Here is a 19480-nt window from a genome sequence, read left to right on the forward strand (position 1 = left end):
TTATATAACTTGATCTAAGTTCGCACCGCCAGAGGAAGAAAAGCACCTAACTGCACTTGAAATGAACAACATGCACCAACCAACACATGAAACAAACGACACATTTTTTTCTGTTATTTGTTTTCAAGGCTGATATTCGTGACACTTAGCGTTGTCAAAAGCTGACATTCAGTGAGGAAAACAGATTTGCTGTCAGTTAGGTAAACATTTCAACCCGCGACATCAAACGCTAACGACTAACATTCTGTTGTTTTGGTGCTGATATTGAACATTTTATTGATCAAAGATACACTGGCTGGATAGCGCCAGGTTTAGCAGAGCTTTCTGGTCTAGTGTGTCAATGTTGAGTCTCAAGCATACATGTTTTTAGAACTTTAAGGACAGGCTTGTTTTATTTGATATATTGACACCATTGTTATATTTTACCCCCCCCCCCCCCCCCCTACGAGTGTGGCGTCATTTATGGAAGACACCTTAATTTATGAAATAACTATATTTTGACATTTAGATTCACATTTTACGGAGAAGTGTTTTTGTTTTTCGTCATACTATAGAGCAGGGGTCTCCAAACTTTTCAGTCCGAGGGCCGCATTAACTATCAAATTTCAGTTCGGGGGCCAGTTTCTTCCAGATATGTCTTTCATTTTTCTGGGAAAAGTTCCTCAGCAATCACCGACAAACGATGTTTCCTTGGACAAAAAGATCTCCGCGGGCCGGATGAGGGGACTTCGCGGGCCGCATCCGGCTCGCGGGCCGTAGTTTGGAGACCCCTGCTATAGAGGATAGGGTTTGAGCACGTCACGTTTGAGTTGGATAGGGATAGAATTTGGGCGTGGTTTGATAGGGATAGAATTTGGGCGTGGTTTGATAGGGATAGAATTTGGGCGTGGTTTGATAGGGATAGAATTTGGGCGTGGTTTGATAGGGATAGAATTTGGGCGTGGTTTGATAGGGATAGAATTTGGGCGTGGTTTGATAGGGATAGAATTTGGGCGTGGTTTGATAGGGATAGAATTTGGGCGTGGTTTGATAGGGATAGAATTTGGGCGTGGTTTGATAGGGATAGAATTTGGGCGTGGTTTGATAGGGATAGAATTTGGGCGTGGTTTGATAGGGATAGAATTTGGGCGTGTTGAATAGGATCACGTTTGGGCGTGTTAGATAGGATGACGTTGTTAGGGATAGAATTTGGGCGTGTTGGATAGGGATAGAATTTGGGCGTGTTGGATAGGGATGGAGTTTGGGCGTGAAGATGGCGTAGGCTTTTAATTTTAATCGTCACGAAACATTGCTGTCCCGTGTCCTGATATCTAATGTCATGTTATCCTGATGTCCTGATGTCCAGTTGTCTCATATCCTTTTGTCCAATGTCCTATTGTCTCATGTACTGTTGTTCAATGTCTTGTTGTTCAATGTCCTGTTGTTCAATGTCCTGTTGTTCAATGTCCTGTCGTCTCATGTCCTGTTGTCCAATGTCCTCATGTCCTGTTGCCTCATGTCCTGTTGCCTCATGTCCTGTTCCCTCATGTCCTGTTGCCTGATGTCCTGTTACCTCATGTCCTGTTCCCTCATGTCCTGTTGCCTTATGTCCTGTTGCCTCATGTCCTGTTGCCTGATGTCCTGTTGCCACATGTCCTGTTCCCTCATGTCCTGTTTCCTCATGTCCTGTTTCCTCATGTCCTGTTGCCTCATGTCCTGTTCTCTCATGTCCTGTTGCCTCATGTCCTGTTGCCTCATGTCCTGTTGCCTCATGTCCTGTTTCCTCATGTCCTGTTGCCTCATGTCCTGTTTCCTCATGTCCTGTTGCCTCATGTCCTGTTGCCTCATGTCCTGTTGCCTCATGTCCTGTTGCCTCATGTCCTGTTGCCTCATGTCCTGTTGCCTCATGTCCTGTTGCCACATGTCCTGTTGAATCATGTCCTGTTGCCTCATGTCCTGTTGCCTCATGTCCTGTTGCCTCATGTCCTGTTGCATCATGTCCTGTTGCCTCATGTCCTGTTGCCTCATGTCCTGTTGCCTCATGTCCTGTTGCATCATGTCCTGTTGCCTCATGTCCTGTTCCCTCATGTCCTGTTTCCTCATGTCCTGTTTCCTCATGTCCTGTTTCCTCATGTCCTGTTGCCTCATGTCCTGTTGCCTCATGTCCTGTTGCCTCATGTCCTGTTGCCTCATGTCCTGTTGCCTCATGTCCTGTTGCCTCATGTCCTGTTGCCTCATGTCCTGTTGCCTCATGTCCTGTTGAATCATGTCCTGTTGCCTCATGTCCTGTTGCATCATGTCCTGTTGCATCATGTCCTGTTGCCTCATGTCCTGTTGCCTCATGTCCTGTTGCCTCATGTCCTGTTGCATCATGTCCTGTTGCCTCATGTCCTGTTCCCTCATGTCCTGTTTCCTCATGTCCTGTTTCCTCATGTCCTGTTTCCTCATGTCCTGTTGCCTCATGTCCTGTTGCCTCATGTCCTGTTCCCTCATGTCCTGTTCCCTCATGTCCAGACATGTTCAGCCACACGCCCAGGAGGAGGATGCAGCTAGTGGACATGGTCCAGATTGTCCGTGAGACGCTCGCAGAGGTCACGGACTCGGAGCAGAAGGAGCGCTACGACTTCGTCAACATGGTGGTTGACTGGGACTGGCTTCGTACCGTATATGGTAAGGTGGGAGTAGCGGTATACCATATATGGTAAGGTGGGAGTGGCGGTATACCATATATGGCAAGGTGGGAGTGGCTTCGTATCATATATGATTTAGTGGGAAAGGCTGCATTTCATATAGGGTAAAATGTACACACACGTATATTTATGGGCCTATACACACACACACACATATATATATATATATATTCATGTTGTTGTATAACTGTTAGTACACGCCACAGACAGTATAGAGCACCCCACCCACCCACTGTTGTTTAGGTCCCACCATCTACACAAAGAAGTCCCAGCCAAAGATCCCCAACTCCAACATCCTGTACAAGGCCAGCTTCTCTAACCACACCCCCGAGGACAGGATGTACAACCTCAAGACACGCAGGAGGACAACCTCAGTCTGCAAGATGTGCTACACCCGGGCGCTCACCTTCGGCGGGGACATCAACATCACAGCCACGCCCCCCGGAATACCCGCAGGGGTCACCACAGGGTTCAAGGCCGGGAAGGAAATAAAGAAAGGTCATGGACTAGAACTGTCGACCTACCTGATCTGACTCATCTGACAGTGTTTATGTTTTCCTTGTCAGTCATTACTACCTTACATGTCATTGACCCACCTGTTGTACCTGTCACTGTTTTTTTGTACCTGTCACTGACCAACCTGTTGTACCTGTCACTGACCCACCTGTCACTGACCCACCTGTCACTGACCCACCTGTTGTACCTGTCACTGACCCACCTGTCACTGACCCACCTGTCACTGACCCACCTGTCACTGACCCAGCTGTTGTACCTGTCACTGACCCACCTGTCACTGACCCACCTGTCACTGACCCACCTGTTGTACCTGTCACTGACCCACCTGTCACTGACCCACCTGTTGTACCTGTCACTGACCCACCTGTCACTGACCCACCTGTTGTACCTGTCACTGACCCACCTGTCACTGACCCACCTGTTGTACCTGTCACTGACCCACCTGTCACTGACCCACCTGTCACTGACCCACCTGTTGTACCTGTCACTGACCCACCTGTCACTGACCCACCTGTTGTACCTGTCACTGACCCACCTGTTGTACCTGTCACTGACCCACCTGTTGTACCTGTCACCGACCAACCTGTTGTATCTGTCACCGACCAACCTGTTGTACCTGTCACTGACCCACCTGTCATTGACCCACCTGTCATTGACCCACCTGTTGTACCTGTCACTGACCCACCTGTTGTACCTGTCACTGACCCACCTGTTGTACCTGTCACTGACCCACCTGTTGTACCTGTCAATGACCCACCTGTTGTACCTGTCACTGACCCACCTGTTGTACCTGTCACTGACCCACCTGTTGTACCTGTCACCGACCCACCTGTCAATAACCCACCTGTATACCTGCCAACAGGAAACGTAGTGACCAGCGAGCAGGAACTCACCTGGATTGTAAACAGTGACATCAGCGTCAAGCCCAATCACATGATCACGGCGGAAGTCAAGATCCTGGAGGAAGAGTTTGCCGGCGACTTCGAGCTCACAGTTTGGTTTGAAGGATTAGTAAGTAGGTCACATCATCTTAATGTTTTGGTTTGAAGGATTAGTAAGTAGGTCACATCATCTGTTTTGGTTTGAAGGATTAGTAAGTAGGACACACCATCTTAATGTTTTGGTTTGAAGGATTAGTAAGTAGGTCACACCATCTTAATGTTTTGGTTTGAAGGATTAGTAAGTAGGTCACATCATCTTAATGTTTTGGTTTGAAAGATTAGTAAGTAAGTCACATCATCTGAATGTTTTGGTTTGAAGGATTAGTAAGTAGGTCACATCATCTGAATGTTTTGGTTTGAAGGATTAGTAAGTAGGTCACATCATCTTAATGTTTTGGTTTGAAGGATTAGTAAGTAGGTCACATCATCTGTTTTGGTTTGAAGGATTAGTAAGTAGGACACACCATCTTAATGTTTTGGTTTGAAGGATTAGTAAGTAGGTCACACCATCTTAATGTTTTGGTTTGAAGGATTAGTAAGTAGGTCACATCATCTTAATGTTTTGGTTTGAAAGATTAGTAAGTAAGTCACATCATCTGAATGTTTTGGTTTGAAGGATTAGTAAGTAGGTCACATCATCTGAATGTTTTGGTTTGAAGGATTAGTAAGTAGGTCACACCATCTTAATGTTTTGGTTTGAAGGATTAGTAAGTAGGTCACACCATCTTAATGTTTTGGTTTGAAGGATTAGTAAGTAGGTCACACCATCTTAATGTTTTGGTTTGAAGGATTAGTAAGTAGGTCACACCATCTTAATGTTTTGGTTTGAAGGATTAGTAAGTAGGTCACATCATCTTAATGTTTTGGTTTGAAAGATTAGTAAGTAGGTCACATCATCTGAATGTTTTTGGTTTGAAGGATTAGTAAGTAGGTTACACCATCTTAATGTTCAGACTTCAATATACCAACAACAAAGCGGGTCTTTGTTATTGTTCTTTACGTGTTTTGGTTAAATTGGACGGCATCGATCAGGTGATGTCTAATGCCCACACATCAGCCAGGTGATGTCTAATGCCCACACACCAGCCAGGTGATGTCTAATGCCCACACACCAGCCAGGTGATGTCTAATGCCCACACACCAGCCAGGTGATGTCTAATGCCCACACACCAGCCAGGTGATGTCTAATGCCCACTCATCAGTCAGGTGATGTCTAATGCCCACACATCAGTCAGGTGATGTCTAATGCCCACACATCAGTCAGGTGATGTCTAATGCCCACTCATCAGCCAGATGATGTCTAATGCCCACACATCAGCCAGATGATGTCTAATGCCCACACATCAGCCAGGTGATGTCTAATGCCCACACATCAACCAGGTGATGTCTAATGCCCACTCATCAGTCAGGTGATGTCTAATGCCCACACATCAACCAGGTGATGTCTAATGCCCACTCATCAGTCAGGTGATGTCTAATGCCCACACATCAGCCAGGTGATGTCTAATGCCCACACATCAGCCAGGTGATGTCTAATGCCCACACATCAGCCAGGTGATGTCTAATGCCCACACATCAGCCAGGTGATGTCTAATGCCCACACATCAACCAGGTGATGTCTAATGCTCACACATCAGCCAGGTGATGTCTAATGCCCACACATCAGTCAGGTGATGTCTAATGCCCACACATCAGTCAGGTGATGTCTAATGCCCACACATCAGCCAGGTGATGTCTAATGCCCACACATCAGTCAGGTGATGTCTAATGCCCACACATCAGCCAGGTGATGTCTAATGCCCACACATCAGTCAGGTGATGTCTAATGCCCACACATCAGCCAGGTGATGTCTAATGCCCACACACCAGCCAGGTGATGTCTAATGCCCACACACCAGCCAGATGATGTCTAATGCCCACACATCAGCAAGGTATAGTCTAATGCCCACACATCAGCCAGGTTATGTTTTACCCCTACAGGTGATAGCCTACCCACGACGGAAACAAAAAGACAAAATTGAGAAATTCCAGGAGAAGGTAGCCAAAAACTTCCTGCCCAAATCCTACCTGGAGAAGTACAAGGAGGACGGCACGACCATCGCGCTGACCGCCGCCAACATGTTCACGCCGGCCCGAGGGTTCACCCTCGACCGCAACGACCGTCCGGGGTTCACGATCAAGGGGTCAACCAAGTGCAAGTTTGGGCTCGAGCAAGTCGTCACCCTCGAAGAACTACCCGCCCCTACACCCACACCCCACACCAACCCCTTCCAATCCAAATAAACACTGAACTACCCACCCCTACACACACACCCTTCCAATTCAAATAGACACAGAACTACCCGACCCTACATCCACCCCCTCCCAATCCAAATAAACAGAGCTCTAGCCACCTACAGGAAGGGGTGGGGGTCAACAGCCAACCATCACTCCCAGCCCCGGGAGATCAACGTATCCTAAGTCCCTCCCCCCCCCCAACCAATGTTATTGTTTTGTTCAAAGTTAAGTTCTGTTCACTTTCCCTGTATGGGGTGTAGCTTTGTTGTTATCTATTGTCAGCAACTTGAAGCTATTTACGATACTAGTTACATAGTTATCGCATTGTAAATGCTATGTGAATGTTATCCAATTTGTTAATGCAAGAATGTTATTATTAAAATGGAGTTTGAACAGCTGTATTACAGATTCTGTTATTATTGTTCATGTTTTTGCTCAAATTATACATCATATTTTTAGTGTTACTGATTACTTGACAACTAACTTTGGAAATGACAAATTAACGTAACCTGGGATAAATGTATAACATTTGGTCTACCTAACTGACACGTTATTTGAATGATCAGTATTTTAAAAACCAGAAATACAGTACCACTTTCGATTAGCGGAGGTTGCTAAAAAATGATGCAGTAATAAAACCTTATACTTTAAATGAAATTTCGTCATCTTAACTGAAACAATACACAAGTTACCGCCTTCCCACAAAAATAAGTAAAATACAACTTCCGGTAACCGGAAATCGTTCAAAATATGCGCATACAATGTGATATTTATACTTAAAACGTTACTCAAGTTATTGGCTTTTCAGAAACCGGAATTAGAGTAAGTACCACTTCCGGTTACCAGAAATCGTTCAAAAGTTGATATTGAGCTGCAAATATGATATATCTGTAAACATTTCGCAAACATAACTGAAAATGCTTTAAACTTGTGTTTACAGACACACAGACAAAGGGAGTTTTAAAACGTCGAAATTTGTGAAAATCTCGATTTCGATTACAATACTTCATCTCTACTTTGCATACGAAAAAGTAAAAAAAGAAAATTTAAACAAAGCAAAACACAGCAGCACTTAAGAGCACTGAACTAAAACGTGCGACCCAGTGTGCTTTTGATGTAACCAACCACAAGATTGGTATTCATTTGCCAGTGTTTAAATTTGTCTAAACTGTTTTTCGACAGCATTCACAACTGTAAGTTTATTATTGTCTTTTTTGTTAGAGCAATTCACGTGCACTGTTGGTCAGTTTAACAATCGTTGATATGATGTATCAAGAATGGGTAATTTTGATCTTGATTAGATGATTAGATCAAGTGGTTTTTTTTCTATTATTCTCTGAGTAGTTTGATATTCTCTCAAGTAAACTCTAGATTCAAGCGAAATCTAGTTTCAAGCTAGATCTAGACTTGATCTAAATCCAGTGATGCTGGACCATTTTGTTGTAGAACAACATCTTGTTGTCAGAGCATCTTCTTCCAGGCATCTCTACCGTCCCACCCCCCCCCCCCCCCCGAACGAGATGGATTTTATATAGTACGAGCCGGCCCGCGGCATAACATACGCCGCTATTTAGTTGTTGTTTTTTCTACTTTTCAGTAATTCATAATTTGTGAATTCGACGGTACCAACGCTGCCACTGAAAATATTTCTTTAAAACACTATAAGTAGCTCGTTAAGGACCATAACCCCCCCCCCCCCTTCCTCCCCCAACGTTTAAAATCTTTTCAAACTAAATTATCTGCCCCTAATAGCCGTCACTAAACCCGACTCCACGAAGGTAAACATAGCGTGAGCCACAGCTCACTAAGATAATGTAGGGGTGGGGATGGTAGGGAGCGCGTTTACAGCTTGTTTTCTAGCGTCTCCCAGAAGAGAATTATATATAAAGATGCATACACTTTTACTAGTGTCCCGTCCCCGTCTCCCCCCCCCCCCGTCGGGAGAAAAAAAGTCTGGAAGAAACACTGGTTGTTGTAGCCCCGCGCCCATCATTTTGTTATGGCCCCAACATTTTGCTGTAGTTCCCCCCCCCCCCCCGCCCCCCGAACACCCTTTTGCTGTAAAGACCGATAGAAGTAAAGATAGATGGTTTGATCACACAACGTTTTAGTGAATTAACAAGCTTATGTTATACTTTAAATGTCCATTATTTGCCTTAGACCAGTTGTTACTTACTAGAGGTCAGCCCTAGACCACGTGACTGCCAGAGGTCAGCCCTAGACCACGTGACTGCCAGAGGTCAGCCCACGTGACCTCGTGACTGCCAGAGGTCAGCCCTAGACCACGTGACCGCCAGAGACTAGACCAAGTGACTGCCAGAGACTAGACCACGTGACCGCCAGAGACTAGACCACGTGACTGCCAGAGACTAGACCACGTGACTGCCAGAGGTCAGCACTAGACCACGTGACCGCCAGAGACTAGACCACGTGACTGCCAGAGACTAGACCACGTGACTGCCAGAGACTAGACCACGTGACTGCCAGTGGTCAGCACTAGACCACGTGACCGCCAGAGACTAGACCACGTGACTGCCAGAGACTAGACCACGTGACCGCCAGAGACTAGACCACGTGACTGCCAGAGACTAGACCAAGTGACCGCCAGAGACTAGACCACGTGACTGCCAGAGGTCAGCCCTAGACCACGTGACTGCCAGAGACTAGACCACGTGACTGCCAGAGGTCAGCCCTAGACCACGTGACTGTCAGAGGTCAGCACTAGACCACGTGACCGCCAGAGACTAGACCACGTGACTGCCAGAGGTCAGCCCTAGACCACGTGACTGCCAGAGGTCAGCCCACCTGACCGCCAGTGTTGAGATGAAGAAATCTAAGCACATCAACATCGAACAGATCACGCTAGACAAGATCAACGCCACGTGGGACGACAACATCAAACGGCGTCACGACCTGAAGAACGTGCGATTTGATTGGACGTTTTTGCACGTGACATACAGTACGTAGCTTCATGCTATTTTCGCATTCTTTACACTTCTTTACACACAAACAAACGCTCCACCCCCTCTCTTGGTGTATCACCTGTCTACCAAGTCAAATAACGCACGTGTTTTAGATTAATCTCAGTAGTTCGCTGTTTTCTGTCATAGCTTAGATTTATAGGTGACTGGACTATCGTTCAGAGTTTTTTTCAGACACTTTTCTCCGGGATTGGGGTGGGGGGGGGGGGAGGGTGGAGGGGCGGTCACTGGTTGAAGTATATATTTTCTATATAAATTCTTCATCGTTCGGGGGAGGGGACATGCCCCCCCCTCCTCGCCCCGAACAGCTGCATGAAAGAAACTCTGCCGACGATAGAGTAGCAGGTCACTCTCTTCTCGTCCTTGTACTTGCCAGCTTTCATTTTTCGATCCAAATGGGAATATTTTTATTCAATCGGATAAAAAATTACAGAAAAGTTACTTTACAATTGTGATTTTCTTAAAGCAGCTTACAGTTTTTTTACTATTAATTCGAATCTCTAATAGGTTGTCCAAAACGTAGTTAAAAGATTAATATCATAGTAATAGCCTAGGTCTATCGGTGATTAAATGTATTCTATTATTAGTAAAAACATATTGTTGCATTTCGGGTACTTTTGATATTTTGAACTCTTGAAACGACGCCTAAAAAAAAAAGTTACCATGTTTTTTGTTATCAATGGGGATCATGTTGACAACATTTAAACATCTCTCTCTCTCACTGGTCAGCGAGATTTCAAATTGTGTGTGTGAGAGAGAGAGACTTACAAGCCCTATATATAATACAGTGCCGTTCATAGTTTATTGCAGGGGTTCCCAACCCCGTGCCCGCGGGCGCCATGGCGCCCGCCGAATGATTCGTATGTGCCCGCCTCTCACTATTCGACAGAGACAGAATTTTTTTCATAAACATTATAACATTATTGAAAGTTTGAAGGGGATGGAAATCGAAAGTTTGAGAGGAGGGGGGGGGGGGTGCAAATCGAAAATTTGAGGGGGGGGGGGTGCAAATCGAAAGTTTTGTCCCCGGGTGGCGGGAAGGGTCGCTACGCCTCTGGAAGGAGTTTGTCGATTTAAAATGGGTGGTGCCCGCCACCCTACCGATATTTTAGAATGTTCTGTAGAGTAAAAAAAGGTTGGGAACCCCTGGTTTATTGGTACTGTCATCACCCCATTACATTTCCCAAGGAACATAATTTTGGTCAATATATATATATATATATATATATATATATATATATATATATATATATACATATATATATATATATATATATATATATATATATATACATATACATATATACATACATACACACACATATGTACAACTATTTCTAGCCCCCGTCAAGTACATCAAACAAAGCGCCCCACAGCTGCCGACCTCCAATGTCCTGTACACGGCCTACATCAGCAACAAATGTCCTGAGGAGAAGCACTTCTGTGTGAGGACCAAGAGGACCACCATATCCACGTGTGTGCTCACGTACGGGGACTACCTCTCGTACAACAACGAGATCTCGGCGCCCAATGAACCGCCTGGTGGTGACATCATATCTGCTGCTTTCAAGACAGAGAAAACACAGAAGCAAGGTCGGTCCCCACCCCTACATATGTAATGTCCCCACCCCCACATATATAATGTTCCCACCCCACCATCTGTAATGTCCCCACCCCACCATCTGTAATGTCCCCACCCCACCATCTGTAATGTACCCACCCCACATATGTCATGTCCCCTCCCCTACATATGTAATGTCCAAATCCCTACATCTGTGATGTCCCCACCCCCACATATGTAATGTCATCACCCTCACATCTGTAATGGCCCCACCCCTACATAGGTAATGTCCCCACCCCTACATAGGTAATGTCCAAGTCCCTACATCTGTAATGTCCCCCATCCCTACACCTGTAATGGCCCCACCCCTACATCTGTAATGTTTAACCCTACATCTGTAATGTCCCCACCCCTAAATCTGTGATGTCCCCACCCCTACACCTGTAATGTCCCCACCCCTACACCTGTAATGTCCCCACCCCTACACCTGTAATGTCCCCACCCCTACACCTGTAATGTCCCCACCCCTATATCTGTAATGTCCCCACCCCTATATCAGTAATGTCCCCACCCCTACACCTGTAATGTCCCCACCCCTACATCTGTGATGTCCCCACCCCTACTATCTGTGATGTCCCCACCCCTTCACCTGTAATGTCCCCACCCCTATATCTGTAATGTCCCCACCCCTATATCTGTAATGTCCCCACCCCTATATCTGTAATGTCCCCACCCCTATATCTGTAATGTCCCCACCCCTAAATCTGTAATGTCCCCACCCCTAAATCTGTGATGTTCCCACCCCTACATTTGTGGTGTCCCCACCCCTACACCTGTAATGTCCCCACCCCTACATCTGTAATGTCCCCACCCTTACATCTGTGATGTCCCCACCCACAGGTAACAAGGTAATCAGCGAGCAGGAAATGACCTGGGCTATTGACACCACCGTCGCCATCCCGCCCTACAACTGGAGCAAGGTGGACATGACCATATTAGAGGAGAGCTTTAACGGCCGTTTTGAAACGACTGCCACTTTTGAGGGGATGGTAGGTTATGACAACTGTCGCTGTCATGACTGGCACATGACTGATGCTAATGACTGACACTGGCACTCGTGACTGCAAAACATGAGGGACACCACTGACTGAAATAAATGACACCACCGACACATCCGACTGACAGCCACCATGACACGGATTGCTGACCACCGCGGCCAACACGTGTGACTAGCGCTACGCCTGGCCGCTTCCAGAGACACTGACACTTATACCTGACACTACGACTGACAACTGACGGAGACGCTGACTGCCAGCACTGACTGCCAGCATTGCTCACGTGCAGGTGCAAGCCTGGGTGAAGAAGACCAAGGACAGAAAGAGATACCACTTCACCAGCAAGGGCATGATCGAGGAGCGACCCCTGCTGCCCGTGGAGGACGGCGGTGAGACCCCCGTCGAGTTCTCCGTGGAGGAGCTGCTGACCCCCGATCTTGGGTTCACCCTGGTCAAGAAGAAGCCGACGTTCCTGATCAAGGGCGAGTGTAAGTGTCGCTACGGCGTGGAGCAGGAAGTCGTCGTCACGGAGTTCGACTCGCCGTTCCTCATGTCTGGAAAGTGTGACGTGGAGATCACCCGCTTCTGACGTCAGACAAGCGGGTATGGCATCACACGGGGATAGAACGTCATAAGCGATAGTATCTGCGGTAGGCAGACGCAGAAGTTTGATGTCCAACAGAGTTGCCGAACACCGGGTGCGTTACTGTGACGTAAACAGTGTGACGTCAGACACATTTAGGACTATGGATTATTTTATGATTCGCAATTTAGGTGATATTAATAATGGTTTGTTACTGTGTATTATTTTATTGTGTACCATGTTTTTGTTGGTTATAAATAGTTCAATAATTATTTAATAACTAATTAGTTCAGTAATTTAAAAACGTCACCAGTTAACCAAAAAATAAATGTGTACACACCAAACAATTTTGGTCTGACCTTTGTGAACTTACGAATAATTAATGTTGTTCTCCGTTAAATTATCTAAAAAAAAAAAACACGATGTTTTTTACAGACTTTCTCTTTTATCCGAATTGAGTGCGACTTGCTTGCTTGTGGTGTTGATGTGCAACTAAACATTTTTTTTTATAAAACTGTGTGTACGTGTACTGGGGAGGGGAGGGAGGCGTGGTTTCGAGGTAGAACGCTTGACTGCTGAGCCAGAAGTCTCGGAGTTCGGGTCTTGGACTCCAAGGAGTCAGCCTACTCAGTTCTAATGGTTATGGAACGAATAGCTGCTTGAGCAAGGTGCCAACCATCTTGTCATATGCCTCATTTAACTCTACTTCATCTGCACTATATGTCGCCAGGACCGAAAGGGGAACCTCAGAGAAGTGCATTTCAGAAGTCAACACAACAATATCAACATTACTGTGTAATTAGAACTTTTAAAAATAAAATAAAAATACAAACTACATAGTTAAAAAAAAATACATTTCATTTAAAAGGCACTACTCGCTCAGCCGTGTGTGAAATATTTGACAGCCGTCATATGGGGAGATAATAAAAATAATCTAAAGTGATTCTTTGATCAGCCTCTTCACAACCGTGAACTCTGTCACGGACCGTAGGTTTCCACGGACAAAAAGGAGAAAATAAAACAAATATATAAAAAAAAACTTTGGGATATGCAAATAAAGCTTACTTTAATAAAAGTTTTGACCGCACCTAAAATCTTCTCAATTTAGCGAACAAAAGTTTTGATTAAAAAAAAATCTTCCAACTTTTATTTTCGGTGCATTTAAAACCTTATAATTATAGTATTTTATCTTTTTTTTAATTCGAACTAAGCTAATTTATAAGAAGTAAAAACCCTAACAATGCATTAAATTAAATAAGTTATAACAACAGTGGTCACTCACGAAATGTTTAATAAACATTTTACAGGTGATCTCTTTTACTATGGTCGCCGCAAGGAGATACAGAGCTGAACGGTTTGTTAGTGCATTGACCAGCCTGTTAGTATAGACTTTATATACACATTTCACACCATAAATTCATGCGGGTCAAACCCTCGCACGGTTGAGCACATATAGTGAACTCATGCGACAAGAAGAGTTGGAATTAAAAACAAGTTTAAACTGAAACTAGATCAGTTTCTAAAGCTACTAGAGGTAAGTTTAGTCACATGAGCTATCTTTGTGGGATTTTTGTAATGGCAATTTTTCCGCTGTTTGTTCTTTATTCAGAACCATTAAGATTTGATTGGTAACAACTTTAACATTCTAAATAATTTTTGACTAGATCTAGATCTAGATTATTCTAGATCTAGATCTACTTAGATCTCTATTATAAGAAGATTCTTAGATTGTCACCAATCTTTTGACTAGATCTAGATCTAACTGATCTAGATCTCGCTAGAATAAAAAGAAAATTTCTATATTATATTCTAGTTACAATATTAGAAATGATCGCCAACATTTCGATATTTGACAGTTACCAACATTTTGATATTTGACAGTTACCAACATTTTGATATTTGACAGTTACCAACATTTTGACAACTGTTTTGACACCAAGATGTTGAAAATTACTTGATGAAATGACAAACGTCGACAAGACGCTTGAATTATTTTGTTTAGCTAGTTTAGTCACCTTGGCTAGTTTAGTCACCATGGCTAGTTTAGCCACCTTAGCTAGTTTAGTCACCATGGCTAGTTTAGCCACCTTAGCTAGTTTAGTCACCTTAGCTAGTTTAGTCACCATGGCTAGTTTAGTCACCATGGCTAGTTTAGTCACCATGGCTAGTTTAGCCACCTTAGCTAGTTTAGTCACCATGGCTAGTTTAGCCACCTTAGCTAGTTTAGTCACCATGGCTAGTTTAGCCACCTTAGCTAGTTTAGTGACCATGGCTAGTTTAGCCACCTTAGCTAGTTTAGTCACCATGGCTAGTTTAGCCACCTTAGCTAGTTTAATCACCCTAGCCCTTGTCAAGTCCTAGCAGAGTTTCTTCCAGGCATCTCTTCTACAAAAGATTATACCGCCCCCCCCCCCCCTCCGAACGAAATTTATATAATTTATATAGAAAATATATACTTTTAACAGTGTCAGCCCCCCCCCCGTAGAAAGTCTACCGCCCCCCCCCCCCGAAAATTTCAAGTGCCCCCCCCCCCCCACCCGGAGAAAAAAAGTCTGTAAGAAACGCTGAGTCCTAGTCACGTGCCTAACGCTTAAACACTGTTGTGTATTGTAGAAATATGACTGACACGACACCCCGACAGTGACATGACACCCCGACAGTGACATGACACCCCGACATGTCGACGCTGACATGCTACTATAAAACTGAAATTACACTCCAACACGAGTAAGTGTCCTTGACCCTGGTATGTTGACTGGATAAGTGACCTTGGCCCTGGTGTGTTGACTGGATAAGTGACCTTGACCCTGGTGTGCTGACTGGATAAGTGACATTGACCCTGGTGTGCCGACTGGATAAGTGACCTTGACCCTGGTGTGTTCCAGAATGCCTACAAGCAAACACCGCCGCAATGTTGTGGACATCACCAAGCTGGTCCGGCACCATTTTACCGAGTTCCTTGACCACGAGCAGAGGCGGCACGCGGACCTCAAGAAACCTGTCATCTTGTGGAACCTGATGAGGGTCAAATATAGTACGTGCTTGCTGTGTGTGGGTGTGTGGCGGTCATCTAGGTGTGTGGGGCGTGTGGGTGTGTGGCTATCATCTAGGTGTGTGGGGCGGGTGGATGTGTGGCTGTCATCTAGGTGTGTGGGTCGGGTGGATGTGTGGCTGTCATCTAGGTGTGTGGGGCGGGTGGATGTGTGGCTGTCATCTAGGTGTGTGGGGCGTGTGGATGTGTGACTAACATATAGGTGTGGTTGTCACGTGGATGTGCGGCTGTCATCTATTTGTGTGTGGCTGTCATCTATTTGTGTGTGGTGTGTGGCTGTCATCTAGGTGTGGGTGTCACTCAGGTGGGAAGATCACGTTGTGAAGGTGACATTGAATACGCTAATACATTCTATATTATCACCTGTAAGTCCATGCACTGTTAATTAAACTTATCTTTGCCCAATTATGTGGTCGCCTACAGGGCCTCTATTGTCACCTTTAGATCACGCTGTAGTCACCTTTAGATCACGCCCTAGTCACCTTTAGGTCACGCTGCTGTCACCTTTAGGTCAATGTGTTGTCACCCTTAGGTCCATGTGTTGTCACCCTTAGGTCAATGTGTTGTCACCGTTAGGTCCCACCAAGTACACCAGACGCGACACCCCCAAGATGCCCAACACGAATGTGGTGTTTACCGCGACCTTTGACAACACGACCCCCTCCGCCCAGACCTACAAGCTCCGCACCAAGAGGATGACCACATCGACGTCAGAGATCAACCTCGGCAAGATCTTCACCTACAGCGGCAACGTCGAACTGGACATCAAGGCACCGGACTCTGTGGTCAAGGCAAATGGGGGTCTCAAGGCTGAAGTCAGGACAGAGAAAAGTAAATATGTTCAGTAGTTGTAGAGGGGGGGGGGGTCTCAAGGCTGAAGTCAGGACAGAGAAAAGTAAATATGTCCAGTAGTTGTAGAGGGGGGGTCTCAAGGCTGAAGTCAGGACAGAAAAAAGTAAATATGTCCAGTAGTTGTAGGGGGGGGGGGGGGGCTCAAGGCTGAAGTCAGGACAGAGAAAAGTAAATATGTCCAGTAGTTGTAGAGGGGGGGGTCTCAAGGCTGAAGTCAGGACAGAAAAAAGTAAATATGTCCAGTAGTTGTAGGGGGGGGGGGGGCTCAAGGCTGAAGTCAGGACAGAGAAAAGTAAATATGTCCAGTAGTTGTAGAGGGGGGGTCTCAAGGCTGAAGTCAGGACAGAAAAAAGTAAATATGTCCAGTAGTTGTAGGGGGGGGGGTCTCAAGGCTGAAGTCAGGACAGAAAAAAGTAAATATGTCCAGTAGTTTTAGAGGGGGGGGGGGGTCTCAAGGCTGAAGTTAGGACAAAGTAAATATGTCCAGTAGTTGTAGGGGGGGGGGGGGGGGGGCTCAAGGCTGAAGTCAGGACAGAGAAAAGTAAATATGTCCAGTAGTTGTAGGGGGGGGGGGGGTCTCAAGGCTGAAGTTAGGACAAAGTAAATATGTCCAGTAGTTGTAGGGGGGGGGGCTCAAGGCTGAAGTCAGGACAGAGAAAAGTAAATATGTCCAGTAGTTGTAGAGGGGGGGGGGGGGCTCAAGGCTGAGGTCAGGACGGAGAAAAGTAAATATGTCCAGTAGTTGTAGAGGGGGGGGGGGCTCAAGGCTGAGGTCAGGACGGAGAAAAGTAAATATGTCCAGTAGTTGTAGAGGGGGGGGGGGGCTCAAGGCTGAAGTCAGGACAGAGAAAAGTAAATATGTCCAGTAGTTGTAGAGGGGGGGGGGGTCTCAAGGCTGAAGTCAGGACAGAGAAAAGTAAATATGTCCAGTAGTTGTAGAGGGGGGGGGTCTCAAGGCTGAAGTCAGGACGGAGAAAAGTAAATATGTCCAGTAGTTGTAGAGGGGGGGGGGGCTCAAGGCTGAAGTCAGGACAGAGAAAAGTAAATATGTCCAGTAGTTGTAGAGGGGGGGGGGTCTCAAGGCTGAAGTCAGGACAGAGAAAAGTAAATATGTCCAGTAGTTGTAGAGGGGGGGGGGGTCTCAAGGCTGAAGTCAGGACAGAGAAAAGTAAATATGTCCAGTAGTTTTAGAGGGGGGGGGGGTCTCAAGGCTGAAGTCAGGACAGAGAAAAGTAAATATGTCCAGTAGTTGTAGAGGGGGGGGGGGGGTCTCAAGGCTGAAGTCAGGACGGAGAAAAGTAAATATGTCCAGTAGTTGTAGAGGGGGGGGGTCTCAAGGCTGAAGTCAGGACAGAGAAAAGTAAATATGTCCAGTAGTTGTAGAGGGGGGGGGGGGGGCTCAAGGCTGAAGTCAGGACAGAGAAAAGTAAATATGTCCAGTAGTTGTAGAGGGGGGGGGGGGGTCTCAAGGCTGTAGTCAGGACGGAGAAAAGTAAATATGTCCAGTAGTTGTAGAGGGGGGGGGGTCTCAAGGCTGAAGTCAGGACAGAGAAAAGTAAATATGTCCAGTAGTTGTAGAGGGAGGGTTGGGGGGGGATCTCATGGCTGATGTATTATACGACATATGTGCTATATGACAGATGAGTTGTCTGACGTGTCGTCCTACAGGCACCAAGGCTATCACCGAGCACGAGCTGATCTGGCGACTGGACACCAGACTGGAGGTCGAGCCTGGCCACTCCATCAGGGTCGAGATGGTCGTCCAGGAGGACATGTACGACGGGGACTTTGAGATGCTCACCACCTTCGATGGCGTGGTAAGTCTTGGTCACTAGCTGGTCAGTGGGTTCTAGCTGGTCAGTGGGTTGTCAGTGGGTGGCTGGGCTGTGCTCAGTAGCTGGTCATTGGGTGATGGCTGGTCAGTGGGTGGTAGCTGGTCAGTGGATTCTACCTTGGCTGTGGGTTCTACCTGGGCTGTGGGTTCTAGCTGGGCTGTGGGTTCTAGCTGGGCTGTGGGTTCTAGCTGGGCTGTGGGTTCTAGCTGGGCTGTGGGTGGTAGTTGGGCTGTGGTCAGTAGCTGGTCACTAGTTGGTCAGTGGGTGGTAGCTGGTCAGTGGGTTCTACCTGGGCTGTGGGTTCTAGCTGGGCTGTGGGTTCTAGCTGGGCTGTGGGTTCTAGCTGGGCTGTGGGTGGTAGTTGGGCTGTGGTCAGTAGCTGGTCACTAGTTGGTCAGTGGGTGGTAGCTGGTCAGTGGGTTCTACCTGGGCTGTGGGTTCTAGCTGGGCTGTGGGTTCTAGCTGGGCTGTGGGTTCTAGCTGGGCTGTGGGTGGTAGTTGGGCTGTGGTCAGTAGCTGGTCACTAGTTGGTCAGTGGGTGGTAGCTGGTCAGTGGGTTCTACCTGGGCTGTGGGTTCTAGCTGGGCTGTGGGTTCTAGCTGGGCTGTGGGTGGTAGTTGGGCTGTGGTCAGTAGCTGGTCACTAGTTGGTCAGTGGGTGGTAGCTGGTCAGTGTGCAGTGCCTAGTTCGTATGGTTTGTTTTGATATATCACGTAGTCATTAGATCTGCTTCATATCGAACGTGTTTTGGTCACACTGTGTTAAAATCCTGCATGATGTCACTTCCGGTCAGGTGATTGTCACGTACTACGACAAGAAAAACAATGAGGTCATCGACTCTTTCCAGGACGTGGTCAGCTCCATCTTCACGCCGGACAAAGGATTCCTCATGGACAACCGGAACCGGCCGACCTTCCTGGTCAAGGGCAGGTGCAAGTGCCGCTACGGCGTGGAGCAGTTCGTCCGGGTCAGGGAGAGCAACGTGCCCAGGAGGGAGTTTGATCAGCTGGTCTTTAGCTAGGTCACGTGGTACTCTGGGTATCACGTGTAGGTCTCGCTGTTCACCAAATGTTTCTTTTGATCACGGTTAGATTTTTGTAGTTTCCAATGTGTATTTTGATTAGAAAAAATAAAAAAGATTTTTGTAGATTTGTGTTT

The 19480-nt window shown here is 46.4% G+C and overlaps 3 protein-coding genes across 4 annotated transcripts; all 3 read left to right on the forward strand.

Annotated features, from left to right (window-relative positions):
- The first annotated feature begins 82 nt into the window (after nt 1-82).
- On the forward strand, nt 83-6761 carry LOC131940583 (uncharacterized). Of its 2 annotated transcripts, none has more exons than XM_059299283.1 (5): nt 83-171; nt 2494-2649; nt 2913-3167; nt 4048-4196; nt 6107-6761. In XM_059299283.1, exons 2-5 carry the CDS (start codon nt 2496-2498, stop codon nt 6407-6409), a joined length of 861 nt encoding a protein of 286 aa, XP_059155266.1. In that variant the 5' UTR covers nt 83-171; nt 2494-2495; the 3' UTR covers nt 6410-6761. The 2 variants fall into 2 exon arrangements, with proteins under 2 accessions (XP_059155266.1, XP_059155265.1); XM_059299282.1 differs by having other exon boundaries at nt 91-200.
- Nucleotides 6762-9094: 2333 nt separating this feature from the next.
- On the forward strand, nt 9095-12887 carry LOC131940574 (uncharacterized). Its single transcript, XM_059299267.1, has 4 exons — nt 9095-9362; nt 10726-10977; nt 11846-11994; nt 12290-12887. The coding sequence occupies exons 1-4, from the start codon at nt 9227-9229 to the stop codon at nt 12587-12589; spliced, it is 837 nt and encodes a 278-aa protein (XP_059155250.1). The 5' UTR covers nt 9095-9226; the 3' UTR covers nt 12590-12887.
- Nucleotides 12888-14044: 1157 nt separating this feature from the next.
- LOC131940584 (uncharacterized) lies at nt 14045-19428 on the forward strand. The gene is made up of 5 exons (XM_059299284.1): nt 14045-14117; nt 15469-15617; nt 16212-16466; nt 18156-18304; nt 19116-19428. The coding sequence occupies exons 2-5, from the start codon at nt 15470-15472 to the stop codon at nt 19341-19343; spliced, it is 780 nt and encodes a 259-aa protein (XP_059155267.1). The 5' UTR covers nt 14045-14117; nt 15469; the 3' UTR covers nt 19344-19428.
- Nucleotides 19429-19480: the final 52 nt, after the last annotated feature.

Source organism: Physella acuta, unplaced genomic scaffold (genome assembly GCF_028476545.2).
Source record: "Physella acuta isolate Inbredline_101_S28 unplaced genomic scaffold, ASM2847654v3 ptg000322l, whole genome shotgun sequence".
NCBI classification, from domain to species: Eukaryota; Metazoa; Mollusca; class Gastropoda; family Physidae; genus Physella; species Physella acuta.

Coding starts and splice junctions, on each gene's coding strand:
- LOC131940583 (XM_059299283.1), top strand. CDS start 2,496: ATGTTCAGCCACACGCCCAGGAGGAGGATGCAGCTAGTGGACATGGTC. Junction 3,168..4,047: donor CGGGAAGGAAATAAAGAAAG/GTCATGGACTAG, acceptor ACCTGCCAACAG/GAAACGTAGTGACCAGCGAG. Junction 4,197..6,106: donor CAGTTTGGTTTGAAGGATTA/GTAAGTAGGTCA, acceptor TTACCCCTACAG/GTGATAGCCTACCCACGACG.
- LOC131940584 (XM_059299284.1), top strand. CDS start 15,470: ATGCCTACAAGCAAACACCGCCGCAATGTTGTGGACATCACCAAGCTG. Junction 15,618..16,211: donor CCTGATGAGGGTCAAATATA/GTACGTGCTTGC, acceptor TGTCACCGTTAG/GTCCCACCAAGTACACCAGA. Junction 16,467..18,155: donor TGAAGTCAGGACAGAGAAAA/GTAAATATGTTC, acceptor GTCGTCCTACAG/GCACCAAGGCTATCACCGAG.
- LOC131940574 (XM_059299267.1), top strand. CDS start 9,227: ATGAAGAAATCTAAGCACATCAACATCGAACAGATCACGCTAGACAAG. Junction 9,363..10,725: donor GTTTTTGCACGTGACATACA/GTACGTAGCTTC, acceptor AACTATTTCTAG/CCCCCGTCAAGTACATCAAA. Junction 10,978..11,845: donor AGAGAAAACACAGAAGCAAG/GTCGGTCCCCAC, acceptor CCCCACCCACAG/GTAACAAGGTAATCAGCGAG.